At 35.8% G+C, this 20,454-nt stretch overlaps 1 protein-coding gene across 1 annotated transcript; it reads left to right on the plus strand.

Moving 5' to 3' along the window:
* Positions 1 to 722: 722 nt before the first annotated feature.
* MKL2 (MKL/myocardin-like 2) lies at positions 723 to 20,121 on the plus strand (the record flags this gene model as incomplete). Its single annotated transcript, XM_009587741.1, has 9 exons — positions 723 to 884; positions 1,396 to 1,580; positions 8,202 to 8,342; positions 9,835 to 10,082; positions 11,636 to 11,789; positions 13,978 to 15,003; positions 16,412 to 16,567; positions 19,517 to 19,675; positions 19,984 to 20,121. Coding segments are annotated over 9 exons (2,369 nt in total), but the record flags the coding sequence as incomplete, so codon positions are not given.
* Between the last annotated feature and the right edge of the window lie 333 nt (positions 20,122 to 20,454).

A 20,454-nucleotide genomic window follows, 5' to 3' on the forward strand; every position in this document is an offset into this window, starting at 1 on the left:
ACTTGACTTTTACCCTGCCTTGTTATTTTCGTTGTTGCTCAGGTCATTTGAAACAATAGTCTTTTTATGAATGGGGCTGTATTACTGTGTTTCACCATAATCTTATCAAATACAGAAATTGCCAAATAACCGTAATCCGAGTCAGTTTAATAGCCATTAGTTTTCAAAACATGCATTTGGATACTAAACCCAGATAGGAGTCTCCATATTGATAGATCACATCCATATTGACAGCCTATCTCCATATTTTCATTGAAATATGATTTTGAAGACTCAAATTTGTGCTAGAAGCTATTTTTAAAGGTAATTTTTTTTTTAACCAGAACAGATGTTTGTCAACAGAGAATCCAAAAATCAATGGATTAATTTAACCTTTACCATAGCTCACACTGGTAAACCATCAGAGCAGCAAATGCTGTCTTCAGATTATAATTAGCGCTTGTTATTTTATATTCCCTGCTTTATTATTGGACGTTATACAAATGTTTACCAAAAGTATTACTGCTGTTAAAAAAGAGGTTATATTTATAGGAAAACATGATCATGGGGATGAACAACATCTACTCATATAATCTTATTTTTGCTTATTAATTTGAGAATTTTCAGAATAATACTTGCCTGCTTTTGAGAAAGTGGAGTGGTTATTGCAAAGACAAGACAATGTTTGTCTTGAAATTGGAGAAAAGATGGAACAGAATATTTAAATCAATATGTCTTTTTAGAGACCTTTGCAGAGCCTTCACTACAAGCCACTCAGATGAAACTGAAGAGAGCTCGGTTGGCAGATGATCTGAATGAGAAGATTGCTCAGAGGCCTGGCCCTATGGAACTGGTAGAAAAAAATATTCTTCCTGTAGACTCCAGCGTTAAAGAAGCTATTATAGGCAAGTAAAAGTCCTGCAGCTTCTATCTGTTATCTATGTGGCATTGTGGAAAATAATAATTAGACTCTTGGGGGTAAAGTTCACTAGAAGAAAACATACTCAAAGTTTATTGCTACTTCAGCTTCTAACTCCTAAACTCTGTCATCATTTAATTAAAGTTATCCTATTTTTATTTGAAACTAAGTTAGAATTATATAGTTGGAGTATAATACTGTCTTTGAAAAACTTGTTTCTTAACAAAAATTATTACAAAATAATCAAACATATGTGGCCATTACTCAATCTGTCATAGGTGTGTGTGCACTCCACATATGTTGAACATACCTTTTAATCTCTTATTAAAACAACTTCTGCTGTCATTATATTAAAAACACAAAAAATACTTATGTACCAGATGTTTATCCTGTGCTGAAAACTGGTAATTTTCTAGCTAAGTCTGCCACCAATGTCTAAATTTAATTTGTGTAACTAAAAAAAAACTGTTTTGCTTGTTTCTTTGTAAACATTCTAGCAGTTGGACAAGAGAATTATCCTCAAGCTTTGGATGATTATTCATTTGATGAAGACAGCAGTGATGCTTTATCACCAGATCAGCCAGCCAGCCAAGAATCCCAGGGTTCAACAGCTTCCCCTGGTGAGCCAAAACCAAGTGATTCACCATCACCAATAACACCAAATGCTGCTACGTCAACACAGGTACAGTTTTTAAATATTGAAACAAAATCTTAATAGTATGGTTTTTGGTCTGGCACTATAGAAATGGGGCATAGTTTTCACATGGAATGAATACATTTGCTGTTGCAAAGGAGTGTCTGGGACTCCATTTTCTGTTTGAGAGTGTATAGACTAGAACCCTGGCTTAGCTGTTGGCAATGATGAAATTCCCATAGACTGTAGTAAAGCCATAAATTCACTGAAATTCATTATGGCCCGCAGAAGATCTACAGCTTTCCCAGAAGTTGTGTAAAAGGTCATATCCATGGTTTAGTCCAGCTGTTATTGATTACTTAATGTCTGTCTTCATTCTGGGCAAGGTCTTGAACTCGTTTAGAATTGAACTTAGCTGAAACAACAACAGTTGACGTCAGTTCCATTATCTCCAGAAAAGTCCATAAAAAATAAAGTTTCCCACATAATTTAAATGTTCTCTCCTATAGTTTTAAAATACTGCCTAAAGAATCTACTATTTAAGAAATGAAAATAACCTTTATGTTGATTTTTCTATGAGGTTTTTAGTATTTTCTCGAGTTACTTACAAAGAAAGGAAAGTAACGAAGTCTGCCACGGCAGATAAAATGTTCTCTTTATAGTAGAGCATTTAAATGCGTGAGGATTTAAAGAACAGTGGATTTGAATGAAAGCACTTGACTTGTTTTCACAAGAGTTGCAAAAATGAGTTTTGAAAGAGATCTCTTCTTAAAACAATTTAATTTTGTGATTTGAAATAGACAGTAACATTGCCTACCCTATCTTTAAACACATCATAAAAGTGCTGATGTAAAACAATTTGCCAAAACAGTAATGATAGTATGAAACAAACACCATGTGCTACAAATGAATTTCTTTTATCTTCTATTAGCTACTGAAAACACGGGGTTACATGCATAATCATATAGTTATCTGGATGCTTTCTAGAATATCTTGTACAGCGCTTGCTTCACAGGTCTTTATCTTCACCTTTGAGTTAATCAGTAAGTTTATTCATTAATCAGATATATGTATTTATTTAAAGGTTACTATGTTTAGCTTAAATAGATTGTTTATGATGTTTTCTGTCATACCTCAGCTAGTAATTTTAAACTCACTAACTTAAGCCCAGTTAAGAGGAGAAGGCTTTGCTTTTAACTAGGTTTCTGCAACTTTCATGGAACTTTATCTCTGGCTAGAGAAAGAGACCCAAATTAAGGCTCCAGTGGAGGGAAAGGCAAGCGGCAACAAGCTTGAATGGTCAGCAAACTCCAAACTAGCCAGATTTAACAGTACTCATCTCCACTCATTAACAGCTTGTTCATTTGAGACTGACAGAGCTAAGTAAATGACAAATTGTGCTTATACTTGCCTAGAGGAACCATTAGTTTGTGTTCATGTGTTGAAATGAAGAGTAACAAAAATCTTGCCTTGTATCAATGCTAAATGAGTTGTTGAATCAAATTTACGCATGTCTGCTGAGCAATTGTGTATGCTAGAAAAAAGTCCTTGATCCTGAACTACTGTTTCTCCCAAAAAGCCCATTTTCCTGTTGTACATAAATGAAAGCAGCTATATTATCACAGAAAAATAATTTGTTTCAGATTGATGCATTTTACCATACTACCCATGTTTACACTTCAATAGATTATTTAGTGGAAAGACTTGGGTTTTCATCACAGTATTATATATATGAAGTGACTTACAAATGATATCAGTTTAATAATATTGCACTCAGCTTTGTATACTTGGTATCAATATACCACCTCTGTATAAGCAAACACAGAAATTTCGGTAATGTTGTCATTTTTGTTTAATTAGCTGAAATGTTTTGTATTAATTTGAGCAGTATTCTTTAAGCAGAAAGTGTGAATTTGATGGAAATTCAAAAGCTTTAGGACTTTAACTTGTTTCATTTCATGCAAGTCTGTACCTGGTAAAAACAAGTTGGTTTAGCCTGTATAACACAAACATGAAAATACTTTATTTTGAAAGAATTTAAGAAATAATCAAAATTTGACCAATATGTGAATGGTACTACTATAAATGGGTAATATTCTTCAGGTTTATGTTGATCAACTGTAATGTATAATGGATTTTTTTCAGGAGGACTTCCTACGAATGTTCCTTCATCACTTTCTCCACTACACAAAGGAGAAAAAGATGCATAACTTTGCAGTTCAAATTATTTTCATGCTTGTCTTTTTATTAAGCATTCTTTTGGAAAATGCATTTTTTTATATACTTAAACTCTCAGAGGATTTGTAGCAAAGCCAGGGCTCTCCATAGGGAACTGTGCTGTAATTTATAAATTAAGACATGAAAAAAAGGTAAGACAGGACTGAGTATTGAGTTCTTACTGTATAAATGTGAGATAAGTATTTTTTGTGCTCCAAAAATGTTATTGTCTTAATGACCATGCATACTTGACAACTGAGTAGTTCAGGATCTGGAATTACTCTCCTTGATTTTCTTATTACTATAGTAGATAGAAAAAGTATTGCAAAGTTCAAATTCAAAAACAATGCTGGACACAAAGTACAGCACATCCATTTTATTTCATTGTTCCCTAACATACGGATTAAGATGTGAATTGGGTTTCATGTCAAGAGAATGTAATTTGTGTTGAATAAATTGAAAACAAACCACATGAAATTAGATTCCTAAGTAGAGACTTGGGTTTCTAATGGAGAGTTAAATAAAAATACTCAAAGCAATACACGCCGAAAGCTTTTCAAGTAGGAAGCATAAGATAGATAGATACGTGATTGCAGCAACAAAATAACAGAGCATTTGAACTTGACTGAAAAAACATTTCAGATAGGACTTCAATCCTTTGCTTATGGATTTCATAACATATTAGAGCCGCTTTTGTGCGCAGATCTAAAAGGCGAAGCTGCTCTTCTGCAGAATAAAACAGATGCTTACCTTGTTGTTCCTTCTGAAATAAAGAATAACAGCACAGCATGTCTCTACAGGAGATGTGTCTGGGAAGTTGCTCTTTCATTCTTTTAATTTCCTCTTACAACTTTTACATTTTATTACAACATAAAATACAAAGAATGTTTTGAAAACAGTGGAGTGCAGCCACAGTTCTCTTCAAGGCTTCCTCCTCCACACATTTCCAGGCCTCAGAGAATGTAACATAACTTTGAGAACCTTCAGCTCTCGTTGACTGATGACCTAAAATTTGCTTTAACCTGATGTATTTGCATCTGGTAAGGATTAGGCATTTTAACCACACCACTCTAAACAGATCAAATTGTGTTGTTCACATTTCTGAAGACATTAAACAGTTATCTTCAAAACAGCTGAAGTATTTTGCTTGATGAGACAGAATATAATGACTGTTTTCTTAATATATTCATTGTAGCTTGTTGACCTGCTGGATGCTTGTTTGCAGTTAGAAAAAAAGGTCCAGAAATCATATTATCTGTAACTGGAAATAGAAGATCTGTTCAAAGGAAATAATCTTTACATTACTTTATGAAGTAGTCAAGTTAAGAAGTTGAGATCTGTTAATTTAGTTTTTTGAGAGATGCATGATTCATTGCCTCATCTGACACTTGTAGGTAAAATTGGGAAGTCTGTAAAAAGATTTGTATTTCATGTAGCCATTAATCGTTTGTAGCTGAGGGTAACAACTAATGTAAGGAAAAAGTTATTTACTCTATAGCAAGAAGAGAATGTTTAACTCCATAAGGTTCAAGTAATATGAATTAAAGAGGTGGGGGGTTGGTTTGTTTGTTTGTTTTTGAAAGTTACTAAATTTTCCATTTTAAAGAGTTTTGTTGTGCTGTCATTATGGACTTGTTTTCATAGCCTATAAAGGGTTGCTAAATAGTATGATTGAAGCCAAGTTATTTGTTTGGGTTCAAGAAGGGTCAGAATGATGAATGGTAAAGGATTATGTAATGAATAAGCTGAAGTATCAAACATTTAAAATGCTTTTTAGATGGGACTTCAGGAAAAGAAAATTTAAGAACCAGTGAAAATCATTAGCATTCTCCTGTGCTTTATGGTAATACTGTACATGACGCTTTGATTCAAAGACAAACTAAGTGCTTTTTAAATGTTACTGCTACAACTAGAATAAGCCTTCTAAACTTGATAGCAACAGGAGTGCAATACGTTGGAATACAGCATCCAGAACCCTTTTTTAAAGGGTAAGTCCCTCTAAAGACCCCTGCCAATTCTTATGCAAGTCCAGCAAATAGCAGATACTGTGTAGATATCGGATGCTTTCCAGAGAAAACACTTTGAAAGTTGGATATAAAAATAGAGGCATTTATATCTTTAGCCTGCCACCATAAACTGACACAACCCCAAGACAGGCATGCGTGCAATGTTTCAGTGACTAGGCACGGCATACTAAATCTTGCAATTTAGTAAGGCAGTATCAGGAGCTTTTCCTCTGGATGGCTGCACTATGGAAGGATCAAAACCACTATACAGTTTAGATAGGTTACACCTGTTGGCAGCTGACGGTTGGAAATGCAGCAAAATGTATAAAAGAAACACAGAGATAGAAGGGAAAACTATTATAATTTAATTGTAAGCAAAGTCAGAGAGCTTAGTGCATGCAGACTGGCAGCTTGGTAACTGCCGTCCAGAAATACAAAAGAACCAGGACATAAAGTTGCAAAATGTTTACCAAGTAATTTTAGCAAACTGATTTAAGTCCTTTGTGGTACAATCTCATGGAAGAATAGTAGAGTACAGGAAGAAATGAATTAGGGAGAAGTACCCATTCTATTCTTAATTAAAATGCAAGGTTTTAGAATGTATTCTGAAGAAAAAGGATATTTACTGATAGGAATATAAGGGAAATGGATGGGCTTTTATAAAAGGAATATTGTAGTAGATGATCTAATTGCTTTCTTAAACAATGGAAATACAACTGATCTCATCTGTCCAGATTTAATACTGCATGGTATTAAACACTAGCAAAACTGGAGAAGGAGATTAGCAGAGATGAGACAGAAAGAGGGACGTATTGGGTTGAAAGGAAGTTGGTAATAGTTCTCTGCAGGAGTTGATTTGGGGACATTCTGGTTTCATGTTACCATTAACAACCTTGACATAAGAATGGGTCACATATGAAAGTTGGAAGGCATAGTCAGCACAGAGTTGGATTGTTGTTATGCAGAAGGAACTCATTGATTTGGCTTTTAGGAGAGAAATGGAATTCCAATAGAATGGAATAGTTCTTAAAAAGAAAAATACACATCATCTCTCCTTCCCATGTAAAAGAAATGTGGAAACCTGGGGACTCTGACTCAAGAGAAAACTGAGGAGGAAGACAGTTGGGGTGCAGTGGTCAGCAGTGAAGTGACTGTGAGCTACTGTGTACTTCCTGTGTAAAACTGCAAGTATGTCAGAAGAGATGATTCCAGTAGAGTGTTAATGCCACTGTAAGGATCCAGTGAGACCCCCTATGGAATATCCTATACATTTCCCGTTACTTACATCCGAAACTGTAACACAAACAGGAAAGGATGATCAGAGAATGAAAAATCTCTTTTATGAGAAAAGAATAAAAATTCATTTGTGTAGCTAGAAAAACAAGGGCTGAGATCTGTTTATGTACAGAGTCTATATCTCATCAGAGGGATATTCACTACAGAAGGAAATAGGTTTTAAATGAGAAAACAATTTCAGCACAGGAAAAAATTGATAGGACAAAGTTAAGCTCAGTGAAGTTTGGTTATTATGTAGGAAAACTTTTGGCAATTTTCTGGTGGGCGTAGTGGTGCCAGGAAACGAATAATAATAAAAAAGTCCTAAGCCTATATGGAATTTCTTAAGTTTATAGAAGAAATTACACACAGGATGTTTGTAACAGCAAGGGAACAAACTCAGTAAAATTCAGGCTACTGGATTATACCTACACAGTAATATAATTGTGCTGGCAGTCAAATACAGAAGAAATGCACCTCCTGGCACAGTCAAAGGTGTGGTTGCCATGAAAATACAATAGAAAGCTGTCTCCAAAATACATCTGCTCTGCTGCTGCATGATCATTCTGAAACAAGGAGTTCGTTTTTCTATGTCGATGTTTGACCTTCATGAGAGGTTTTTCTGATAGTCTAGTTTGGGTGGTAAGATTCTCTTTGTTGACTTCACAGACAAAATAGTGAAGGCCTTAATTCTATAATAATAAAGCAGTGTTTTCTGTAACTTCAGTAGGCTGCTTCAGTATACGTGTAGTGTGTCTAGAGTTAAATTTTAATGTTGCTTAAAGCAGAGTAATAACAAATGGTGGTCTCTCTGCTAACAATTGCTAACAATGATATACTACAAAAATTGATACTAAAATCAATTACTGTTTTGCTTTGGTGAAACTAGAAGTAAATCCTGTATTAGTAAAAACAGATTTTGGATACATTTACATGCAGTAGTTAAAATGCAAACTAGGAAGTCAAGGTAAGAAACCAGTTTATCTTATTTGCTATATTTGCAGCGTGCCAAAATGTACACGAAAGAGTCCTGTTTTCACCATTTCTCCTAAAAAAATTTTGTGAATTTGACATGATAGTAAATTGTCTTAACCTTTTCATATTTTTTCAATTATTCAGATGGTGGATGTTTTTAATGTTTCTCTTTCTCCTTATATTTTTTTAATGCTAGTATCCACCTTTAACCTCTCCAGTTCCTGAATTACTCAAAACTCCCTCTACAATCGAACAGCACGTTACACGTTCTACTGCTACAACCACCCTCACCACAAATACTGTATCTGCAGCAAAGCCTGGGCCAACGTTGGTAAAGGTAGGTATCTGTAATAATGGCATCCGAGGACTATGTTCTTAATCTGTGTCCTTTTCCAATGCTATATTTAATGAAAAAATACATGAGTAACCTCATAGTGCCTATAACTAACAACAAGTTTTATTAGTATTCAGGAGAACATACTGGGTTGTTGACTGAAAGTTTTTGTATGCCAAGATCAGCCATTAACACTTGTAGGTACTGGCTCATTACTTCAAGAGGTCCAGCAGAATTATGCATTACATTGCTATAGAAGTTTTTAAGAAATAAGGACAATAGGTTTTTGCAATATTGAGTTTCTACTTTCTATTGGTGAAATTAATCTTTTCTCATCTACTTTTGTATGGAGAATAATTTAATAGGAACAGAGGCAACCGCATTCATAGTCTACCTATAACCAAACTGGTGAACAGTATTGCTCCTTTTCCACAACTATTTTCTTAGTTCATTTATTGTATAAGCAGAACACACTGTGTGAGAGAAGTTACTGTATCCTTGTATTTGAATATCAGAAAAACATACTCAGTTCTCTTGTCTGCACTGACCTAGCCAGCAGCATGGAAAACTTTTTCAAATACGATTAGAGAGGGGGTTGTGTTAGAAGATGTCTATAATATTTCATTTCAGGAACTTTGTCAAAGGTCAAAGCTGTGTAATGATTGTATGTAATGATTGTATGTGTATGTAGACTTCTACCTAACTCCATGAAATTAATTCTCGGTTAAATTTGCAAGGATGACCTCTAGTAGTCAATTTCTAATATAAATTTGGCTATATCCAGTGAAATCACTGGACTTGTACCAGCTTACTTAATGCAGGACCTTAATGACAAATTCAGATATCCTCCAAAACAGGCTATCTGTGTAATAAATGTGCATGGATCAACACAGGATTTCTGCTTTGATACCTTCTGTATGACTACGTAACTGCCTTCAACTTTTCACTCAAAATAATTTCAAAGAGCTTGTAAAGGAAGAGGGTTTTACCACATGTGCAGGTATTGCTAATAAGGATACTGCTGAAAGTTTCATAAGAGTAATCCTATAATTTACGGGACTGTCTTGTCCATGCTTTTAATCTAGACCTGTAAGTACTTCTGACCTGCAAGTGTTTACAGACAGACTTTAAGATCCTAGGTTTTACTTGTACAAAGTGCTAAGTGGCTTTAACTTACCTGTTTAAGAAGAATGCCTCTTTGCAATGACAGGTCATGACTAGCAAAATCCCTAGCTTCCTTTGTGCCATCTATTAAAAAAACATTCACGAACTGCGATTTGATGACCCCTTCTTGTGCACAGTGTAAGCCAGCTAGAGTATGTTAACTTTTCAAGGATGGTAAGCGATCCTTTTGGGCAGGTTTGCCCGGATAATTGTATTCAGCAACTCTTCTGCAGTAAATGTGCTCCTGTACGCTTTATCTTTGTACCTTGCATAATTGCTTGAAAATGAAATGTCTATTATAGTTGTTTCAATCTTTACCATCCATAAACAGCAAAGCCACCCAAAGAACCCAAATGATAAGCATCGGAGCAAGAAGTGTAAAGAACCTAAGCCAAGGGTGAAAAAATTGAAGTATCATCAATATATTCCACCTGATCAGAAAGGTGAGAAAAATGAACCACAAATGGACTCCAACTATGCTCGTCTGCTACAACAGCAGCAACTGTTTTTGCAGCTGCAGATCCTGAGCCAACAGCAACAACACTACAACTACCAGACAATTCTACCTGCACCGCTGAAGTATGTGAAGCATTATTTGTGTCCTTTAAATATACAGCAGTTATAGACTTCGTGCTTTAGAAGTAAATGTGTTTTGCAAATGTTAAGAGGCGGTTGGAACCCAAGAAAACTTAAATGGCAGCGTGCATCACTGTGGGTATTACTTGCCTCATCTAACAAGGTGATGAGGTGGTTCTCCTGTTAAAATACTCCTGAAGTCTGATAAGCCTTTAAGTGGTCCTGGTTATTTTTGTGTGACATGGAAACAGAACCTCCTACCTGTCAGATGCATTTTTTCCAACCAGATGCATATTTGAAACTCAAAAGCATTTACGCAAAAGCAGGAAAGTTTTGACACCATTTTCACTCTAACATGACATAGGTAGGCAGAGCAGAAGAGAAGCTTACAGACGATGGCTTTTACAAAGACATGCACTATTGTTGTGTTTTTGTCTTTTTACATCAGTTTCACAGACCACATTTTTGCAGTTTACAAATAAGAAGAAACAGTCATTTTGAAGTAGGTAAAATTTGTATATTGTTCGTAGCCTCATCTCTAATGCTTATATGAGTTCCTCATCAGTGTTGATCTTTAGCACTTCTAACAGTGAGAAGTACACTTTACGATTTATAGGTTGAAGCAGTCAGAAAAATAAATCTTTAAAGAGTTGCCAGCACCATATAGCAGAATAAGAAGCTGACTATCTGCAGTTTCATTCTCACCATCTAAGACCAATCTTTTCCTAGAAGTGCTTACAGTGTAACATGCCACAGTCACACAACCCTGTTTTTTTTTAAAATGAGTTTTCACTGAGTTATTTTTCCTCAGCAAGTGAGGCTAGAAAAGTTAAAGATACCATCTGTGGTTATATTTATAATTACCATGTATCCTAACATTTGGACTAGAAATGTTTCTGCCTGCTTACCCACGCTTCTTATGTTCCATTTACTGACATTTCAGAAACGTTTCTTCATAAATCAGTTGAACGAAATGAAAGAGCTGACTTATGGTACCTAGTGTAAATGATGGCATTTTTAATTTTTTTTTACAATTATTTTGAGATCCTTGTATGAGATTCTTCATATGAGTACAGCTGATAAAAATGCATCATCTTCAGAGTAAACTGCCTTCACATCAGTCCTGACTATGTATGAACATTGTACGTGTATGTAGGGTTAATACATGAGAGTTCAATATTGTGGGTTTTTTTAATTTATGTCAAACAAAAAGGTAACTAGTTGCCTTAGCTGATGATTAATTTGTATAAACTGATTCTGCAGTCCATAGTATCCTTCAGGGATGCTATGACAATAATAAAAACTATGAAGCATAAATTAGTACGCTTAACTGAAGAGAAAATAAAATATCAACATACTACTCTTGTTTTCTTCTCTGTGCTATTCTGTTAAAAATATTTAATGGTAATGTTTTATGTTAAATATGCGTTTGTAAAAAAAAAATTAATTTGTTCATTAACTTGATAGACACTAGATTCAGAATCACAGATTCTTGATTGAAAACATAATATATTTAGCATTGACCTTATTGTCCCCCTTTTTCTTATCACTTGAAGGCCACTGAATGACAAACAGAATAACAACGGGAATACGCCACTGAATACTTTGAATAACAGTACACCAACATCAGCTGCCAGCTCACCAAGACAGAATAGTAATATTCCTAGCCGGAAACCAGGACCTCTACCTTCAAGCTTGGATGACTTGAAGGTAAAAAATAAGAGGGATTTGTCCGTTCCTGTGCATCACTATAGGTCATAACTTGCAAACTGTTACTGTCAAGAATAAGCCCAGATATTATTTACCAATGAAAACTGTACTTTTCTCTTAACTGTTTAGAATAAGGTTGTAAACTTTTCATACACAACTCTTCTGGACTTAAATATTTGTTTTGATTTAGCCTCCTCACATGTATATATTCTAGAAATGACATTTCTTTCCCAAAGAATTAGAAGAGGAAGAAGAATTTCAGCCAGGTTGTATAGGTACATAATTTGATACCTTGGGTAAACTGTAAAGTGCACTTCATGAACAGTAACTTCCTCATGACAATTTTAGTATATCAATGAAGAGGTTTATTTAAGCAGTATAAATTAAAAGATGCCTAGTAATAACATATTTAGAGAGGTCACTGCTATAAAGCCGACACAGAAATAACACTAGTAAAAGAGAATAGAAAATAAGAGATCTTCTTACGAGAGTTCAACACGTTATCTGAAAATGAACACTAAATTTCATAAAAGCTTCTTGAAGTTATACTGTGTAAACTCTGTTTAAACTGTGATATGAAGGCATTGGATAGGATTTTCCTCCTTCAGAAATACATTAAGAGGAATTAATACTGTGAGGGACCTAATGAAAATGAATCTGAAGAAGCTTGAGGGGGTTTGCATTCTGATCCTTTCAATCAACTACACGAATGTGCCAAACCCAAGCAGAGGAGTAGGGACATCTATTGAGCAGTTCATTCATTTCTCCTTTCCTTTACCAAGGTGTTGGGTTTCTGAGGGATGGGAGTGAGTATTGTTTTAGACTTGAAGGGATAAAAAAGAGGTTTTGGAAGATCAGATTCTCAAGACAGTAATGTATTGTTGTCAGTTAAAGCCAATCTTTTAATATGAAACAAGTCTATAAAATGCAATTCAAACAACAGTGTGTGAAATAAGCTTTTCAAACTTTAGGTTATTAACTATTAACTTTTTAAGATATTTAAGTTAGTATCTGAATTTGTGCTTTGCAGTGATTAAAACTGTTCACTTACCCATTTCTGCATAATTTATTGATGTTCCTGCTAATGTGGTAACAGTAACATAAGCCATACTTGCAGACCTGCTGGTAGTGGTTTTAACACTCAATCATCTAAATCAGTTCTGATTAAGAATTCAGAAATGCATTGTTGAAAAACAGACAAATTGGAATGCACTCTCAAGCAAGCGTAGAGGATACCAGACTGGGGGAAACAGCTGATAATCACTGTTAGGTAGACAGTTATTTAACATAAAATTGCTGTGGTTCTTACAGATGTTAGGCAAATGGATTGCTGTGACTTTTCATCATTTCCAAATCCTGAAGACCTATAATTTAAAATTCTAGACTGGCAAAGTACTGAAATATTACTGAGGTCACTACCTTTTATTCTTTTAGAGTTGATTCTAACATATATATAGCCCAAACATGCTACAGTTAGATGCGGTGTATGTATATCATAAACAGAAGCCATTCATTGTGACTGTTCTTTTTTAATTGATATTTTGAAGCACAGAATTAATTTACACTCAACACATTTGTACTTCACTTTGTAAGCTTATTGGAAAATTGAGAACATTTTTATATCAGAAATTAGATTAATTTTGACTGCCTATATTTTTTATGTTTGTAAAAGAAACCCAGATGGCACATAGCTGTAACTATTCAGTTGCTAATTACAGAGAGGATCTTTTGTGTTTGATGGGTCTATTGAATCATCCAACTAACCTGATAAAATTTCTCAGAAATTGATCTATCTGTCTTGATAGTGTAGCAAAGGGCTTCAGTGTGCTAGTGTTCAGTGCTTTTATCTGCACTGCTACCATCATCTATAGGTTTGCTTCAGAAGTTTTTAGCCCAGAATTGGAGCTGTATGTTCATTTTCCCATTTTGAATATTTATGAAAAATCAGCATAACTTTGCTACTATTCATTGTACAACTGAACACTATTAAGGTTTTGGCTACTTAAACAGTGAAAGTAAGTAGCAGGTCATGGAAACGTGCTCATGGATCATGCACGCTGTCAGAACCCAGAGATGTAATAACTAGAGAATATGTTGAAAAATAATTTTTCTTACTAAGGTGTAATAAGGTAGAATGTGTATAAGTAATTTTTTTTTATTATTATTATCGTGTTTTATTTTATTTCAGGTAGCGGAGCTTAAAATGGAGTTGAAATTGAGGGGATTACCAGTGTCTGGAACAAAAACAGATCTTATTGAGCGTCTGAAACCCTATCAAGATCTTAATAACAATGGAGTTGCTATTAGTAGCTCTGTTACAGTAACCACTTCTACTGGGGCCACAGGTAGCACTGGGGAAGTGACTGTGGCATTTCCTGTTGCAACACTAAATAAACCAGTGGCTAATACGATATCCAGCTTTCCTCCAGAAAAAACATCTACTGGATCTGGCTGCAAAGTAGTAAATACTGAAAACATTAGCTCTCCTTTGCCTATATCTCCCTCTCCTTCAGAACAATCTAGTCTAAGCACAGATGATACTAGTATGGCAGATACTTTCACAGAAATGATGACCATGATGTCACCATCCCAGTTCTTAAGTACTTCACCACTAAGAGCAAATATGAGTGACGATAATCAGAATCGCAGTAGTGGAACCATCTCAGCCATGGAGTTTGATGTAGCAGAAAAGGACCGCAAGCTTCAAGAAAAAGAAAAGCAGATTGAAGAGCTCAAAAGGAAACTGGAACAAGAGCAAAAACTTGTGGAAGTATTGAAAATGCAACTTGAGGTTGAAAAACGGGGACAACAGCAACAGTCTCAGACTTCTGGTAACTCAGCTGCTTTGGAACAGAAACAATTCAGTGCTGCTATCAAAGATGAAAATGCTCTTACTGACTGCTCTAGTACAAGTCAATCTGTACCTGTAGCTAGTCATTCTTTAGGACAATCGGTATATACTAGTGGCCAGAATCCAGTTGCCAAAAAGGCGGTTGTTATCAAGCAGGAGATACCTGTGGCCAAAGCTGAACCTCAGAATGCCATTTCTCAATTTTATGTTAATCCTCAGAGGCAGCCACAAACTGCAGTTGTTGCCCAGCCTCAAGCTTTATTAACTACCCAAGGAACTGCACAGCTGCTCCTTCCACTATCTATCCAGGGACCGAATTCTACCACTGCGGTGCAGCTACCAGTTGGAAATATAAAGTTGCAGGTAAGGGTGTTTTTATTTTTCATCATGTAAACTGCATGGCACTATTTGCATAATTTAGTATAAATAGGTAAATGTGCTCCTTGTAAGATTAACTTAAAAATCAGGTTTAGCCTGTTTCTGCTTTAGGGAAAAGAGTAGAAAAACTTAAGAGCCAATCTCTTTATAACTTCTTCTAGTACTTGCTTTCTTTGCGACTTTTGTTCCCAGATACTCCTTCCTGAAAATTGTCTTACCATGTACTGCCTCCATGCAGAGTTGGTTTTGATTTATATCAGCATATACCACCATTTTGTTAACTCCAAATTGTAATAGAGAGCTACAAACCCAGTACTTTATTTTGAGGTATACCCGTTTGCAAAATGTGTGTTTGAACTTTCTTGTGTGGTGATGGCTCATTATATTTAAAAATGTGAATGCTAGGTTGTAGAACTCTAGTGGAGCTATAAAAAGAAACCATGGTTACACAAATATTATTTCTAGGCTGATTATAGGTAGTAAAACAGTGAATAAATACAGCATAAACCAAGATAGGTTATAAATGAAGAGGTATAAGAGTAATCTGACAAAGCTGAAACAGTTTAACCTGTTGCTCTAAGGTAGAATTAAGCATGTACTTCCCAGTGGCATTATTGGGACATAGCTAGATGAAATCCCCTGCCACCCACATGGTTATTGTGCCAGCAAAGTATTCTTTCAGCTCCAGTGTCTACGTGGCTGTTGTGGCATGTTGTGGGCCTAGGCTTTGGTGCTAGCATGTGCACCATCATATTTAGCAATACCTGTGAGGGCTGTAAAATTCTGATGGGGATGGGCCCCACAGTCCACAGTAAAAGAGCTATTCCTAGTAGCTACGCATCCAGACAGATCTTTGTCTAAATTGTTCTAAAATCCTGCTAGAATTCTGCAACAACCTTAAGCAGCTTGTTCTGGTATTTCACTTCACTGATACTGCAGAAAGTTCTCCTAACTACCAGCTAAAATTGTCTTTCCTGAGGTTAGACACGCTTCTTGCCTTTCAGTGGCCATTGAAAACTACTATGATCTTCTAAAAAACAACTTTTCTTGCATCATCAGTTTTGTCTTTCTGGTTACTCAAACTCAGTTCTTAGAGTCCTTTCTTACTGGTTATGCTCGCTCTATCTCTTACTATTTTCATTGCTCTCCACTGGACCCTCTCCAGTTTGTCTTTATCTTTTTTGAACTCTGTTGGCAAAATAACCACCACCTTTTAGCTGGGAACTCACCAGTACCAAACAGACTAAAAATTTTGTCTGCTATACACAGTTCACACTCATCCTTCCCAGAATATATGCTATTGCTATTCTGCATAATCTATGCAATAGATTTTTACATGATGTAATTTACTGTGAGATACGAATAATGCAAATATTTTATCTTCATCCTTTAGGCTCAATCACAAGCTGGAATACAGACCCCATCACAAATACCTGCTCCTATTTCTTCCTCTGGCCTGGTCCAGACAGCACCTCAGATGCATACTCCACAATCAAAACAAAATACCATCACGCAGCATGCACTTGGTCAGACCCAACAAATCAGAAAGGTTTGTGGATAGCAATAAGCATTACGATAAATAGTTGTGTAATCTAATTCTAGGCAGTACTTTTAGAATCTTTTATGTGTCATCTGCGTCATATATAAACAATCAAGTCGCCTAACATCTCTGTACCATGATTTTCTGTGTGATACAATGGGCTTGTAAGTCCTTCTCTTTACAAAATTTTAGTCCATGCAGGACTTTATTTTTCAGTTGCAAATAAATACATAAGGCTAAAGACTTTTTATCTTAATGGTACTCCTATGGCACCACTCTTACTGCGTTCTTCCTCATGCTTGGCACAAGTGGTATACCAGGTATTCCAGTCAGTTTCTTTTATTTGCCACTGGCTCAAAATGGAAGATTCTTGTAGGCAGTTCTTAAGACAAAGCTTTTACCTATGATTTCAGAGATTTATTCTTTTATAGGAGTTCCTTTTAGTTTTCCTACTTTCCTTGTTGATTTCATCCTTACTTAGGAAGAAAGCTATGGACTCAGATACTGAGGATAGCAATTCCAGTGAGTCAAAATCCCACCACACCTATGGTACATCTCTTCCTGAGGAATGCAGGGAATAGATTCTGAGAGAGATCCTTCTTTTCCTCTCTACTCAAAACAATCAGCTCTGAAATTTCCCATTCCAAACCCTATGTTCATCAGCACTGGATGCACAGCTGTGAGTGCCGATCCAGTCGTGTCCATCTGGTAACTGATATCAACCCATCAGCACCAGTCATCACAAGAGAAAAGGCTTTCTCCTCCTTTGAGCCTCTTCCAGGCTGACTTCTATTACTAGGAACTCGGAGATTGGTCTTTGACCTTTATTGCTTCCTTATCAGTGCTATTGACTCTAAGGCTCCTATCACTTAGGAGAACAACGTTTTTCAGCCTGCCCTAAGGAAAGGATAATTCAGGAACAACTGAAATTTCAAGATGAAGATGGTAATTTTTACGGTATGTTATGTAACTGTTACAAAGTATCTCAGCCTTCAGAATTTGTATTTCAGTTTACAAAACTGCATCATAAAACCCACATTCTGATGTGATTTCGGGCTTCTACCTGTACAGTGTCCTCTAATCTGCTTCTGCTAAAGCTCTTGTTCCAGATAAGAATTTATCTTAGAAGATGTATGATTATGCCCTGCCATTCTCTAGACAGCTGGCTAATAAAGGGGAACACAACTAAATGAGCATCATCACTCTTCAGACTGCTTGTTCAATCTGTTTAATTTCATGGACATTGAGGTTATCCTACAGAAGTCAAAACTGACATATATCCAAAAACCAGATTTCATCCAGGTTCTCTGGGATTTGGTGAGGGGCTAATCTTATCTTGTTAATTCGACAGGTCCCATATAGAAATTCTCTGGTCATCCTGAGGCGTGTACTTGTGCCAGAGACTTGCAGTTTGCCTCCTCTGCTGTCTAGAAGTTCCTTGAAATGATTGCAGGGAATAACCAAGAATTGCACCCTCTGGTACCCTATTCAGATCAGTTGTCATGGAGACCACATAGTTCCCAGCAGACTTTAGTCTGCATCTGGCTATCCTGGAGCTGAACAGCCAGCCTATCTTAGCTTTTTTTCTCACAATCTACTGCCATCTTTTACTCAGGAAACGAGATGGTGTAATTGCACTGGTTTTTTACATCAGAATGTAAAATACTGATGTGATACAATAGATCAGGAGAGTCTTCATGCATTCAGCATTAGATCTACCTGTCTGCTGTTTGCATTTCATGAGGCTTGGATATTTCAGCAGGCAGACTGAGCTAATGAACTGTGAGTGAGTAATGCTACTTACTAATTTAACACTTTTTAGTGAAGTTGGTCTTCCTAATAGTGATCACCTCCATAACCAGTTGTTTTCCAGAACTGGTTTCCCTTGAATCATGTAGACTTTCTCAGGTAGCTCTGATTTTTATGCAAATCAGCTGATTATTCCATTTATTTTCTCCTACACACTCGAGGTGTCTCTTCACATTCTAGCTGCCACATGGCCCTTGTTCTTCAATTCATTCAGTAATAAGGAGACATCTCCATAGCCATTCACCTCAGTGGTACACAGCTGGAAAGTACAACAGTTTTCACACAGATGATCCAGGTGGCTAACAAAAACTGTATTAAGCCCTCTCACAGCAGACTTCATTTGGTATTCAGACTGTGCTCCACAAATCTTGTCCTAGCTTTATCTCCATCCCTGATCTAAGATTTGTCACACCTTTGTCACAAAGGTATCTGGGAGTGATACTGAATTTAAAAGAACAGTCTTATTCATTCATACATACATAGCTCCTCTTCGTCTCCCTTTAACTTAAAAATATGAGAAGTAGGATACTGCTTGGAATCATCTGCAATGAGTGTATGGACTATCAGTTGAAGAAATAAAAAGGTTATAGTTATATACCAGTAACCAAATATACAGTTGATACCCAAGTTCATCAGTTGTATCTTTTGCCTCTCCCTCACTACTCATAGATATCTGTAGTTAAAATAAATGAGAATTACATAGCACAAGCCAAACCATTCTGTCTTAAAACAGGCAGCATAGGACAAGTGTGGATACATATGCTAGTTTGTATCAGGCCAGAAATAAGTTAATTTTTTAATTGTCCACTAGGTGGGGAAGTCATGCATACTGTCCATACTCTTCTGAATGTATTTCGGAAAAATTTTATTACACTTCCTCCTGCTTCCTGGAAAATTGCAGGAAAATATTTTTAGTTGAATGAAAACATGTCACAGCACAAAGTTTCTTTCAAAGAGTAATTGTTCTAGATTAACAAATTATTCCACTGGAGGGAAAAATCAGTACAAATAACACTCCCTTAATAGGGAATTTAAGCAAGCAAGTATTTTAAAAAAAGTCTTAAACTTTATTAATGTCATTTACCCAGTGAATTTAATTTAAAAAAAACGCAACGCACAACCTAAGACTGATATATTATTCCTTTACAGGTTTTTCCACCTACCACATCAAATACAGTATTTTCCTATCAGACTGCACCAGTTACAACACCTTCACAATCTTTTATTAATAAAACATCAAACTCTAACATTCACACTGGTGGTAATCAGGTTCCCTCTGTGCAGAATGGACCTGCTACTCCCAATAAGGTAAGATCAGCCCAACAATGTTCCATAAAATTCAGTTTTATATTATTATTCTTAAATAACATGTGACTATGTACATACTGTAGTTCACTCAAGGAGGAATAATGTTTTGTAGATTTTAATAATGCATATATGTATGTATGTGTGAGAAAGAGAGAAAGAAACTATTACTTTATCCCTCTGATTACCTGTGCTATTGTTATTTGTAAATACGTAGATTGGTACGACAAAATAGTATAATCTATAGAACTTGATACATCTTGAATTCACTAGAACGTATTGTTTAGTCATAATTTTGTTATTTCACACAGCCTGGCTCTCCGTCTCAAGCCCAGCCTTATATTGTTCAACAATCCCTCTTCAACAACGCAGTATCCAAGACAAAAGATCCTCCTCGTTATGAAGAGGCCATAAAACAGACTCGCAACATTCAGACATCGCACCGTGAGGTAGTTAGTTTCTCCTGTTTAGTCCATTAAAAACATTCTTTTTTTCTTAAGAATTATCAAAGCCATTGCTTATTTTAGTTTTTTGTTTGGTGTCAAGATTTTCTACCATACCCTGTTAATATTTTCATAACTGTGTTTAACTACAGGACTCCTGTTCCATGATTCTTTTTATTAAAGCAACAGACATGTAAATAAGTCTTAGAGTATCCAGTTGGTGATGTATATAATTGGGATAATGCTGCTATTGCTACTTAACAATAGCTAGCCTTCAACTGACTTGTTTCAAGGATGTATGATACCCAAACTTCAGACTTAAAAGAGAGAAAATATATT

The sequence above is a fragment of the Fulmarus glacialis genome, unplaced genomic scaffold, assembly GCF_000690835.1.
Source record: "Fulmarus glacialis isolate BGI_N327 unplaced genomic scaffold, ASM69083v1 scaffold50531, whole genome shotgun sequence".
NCBI classification, from domain to species: Eukaryota; Metazoa; Chordata; class Aves; order Procellariiformes; family Procellariidae; genus Fulmarus; species Fulmarus glacialis.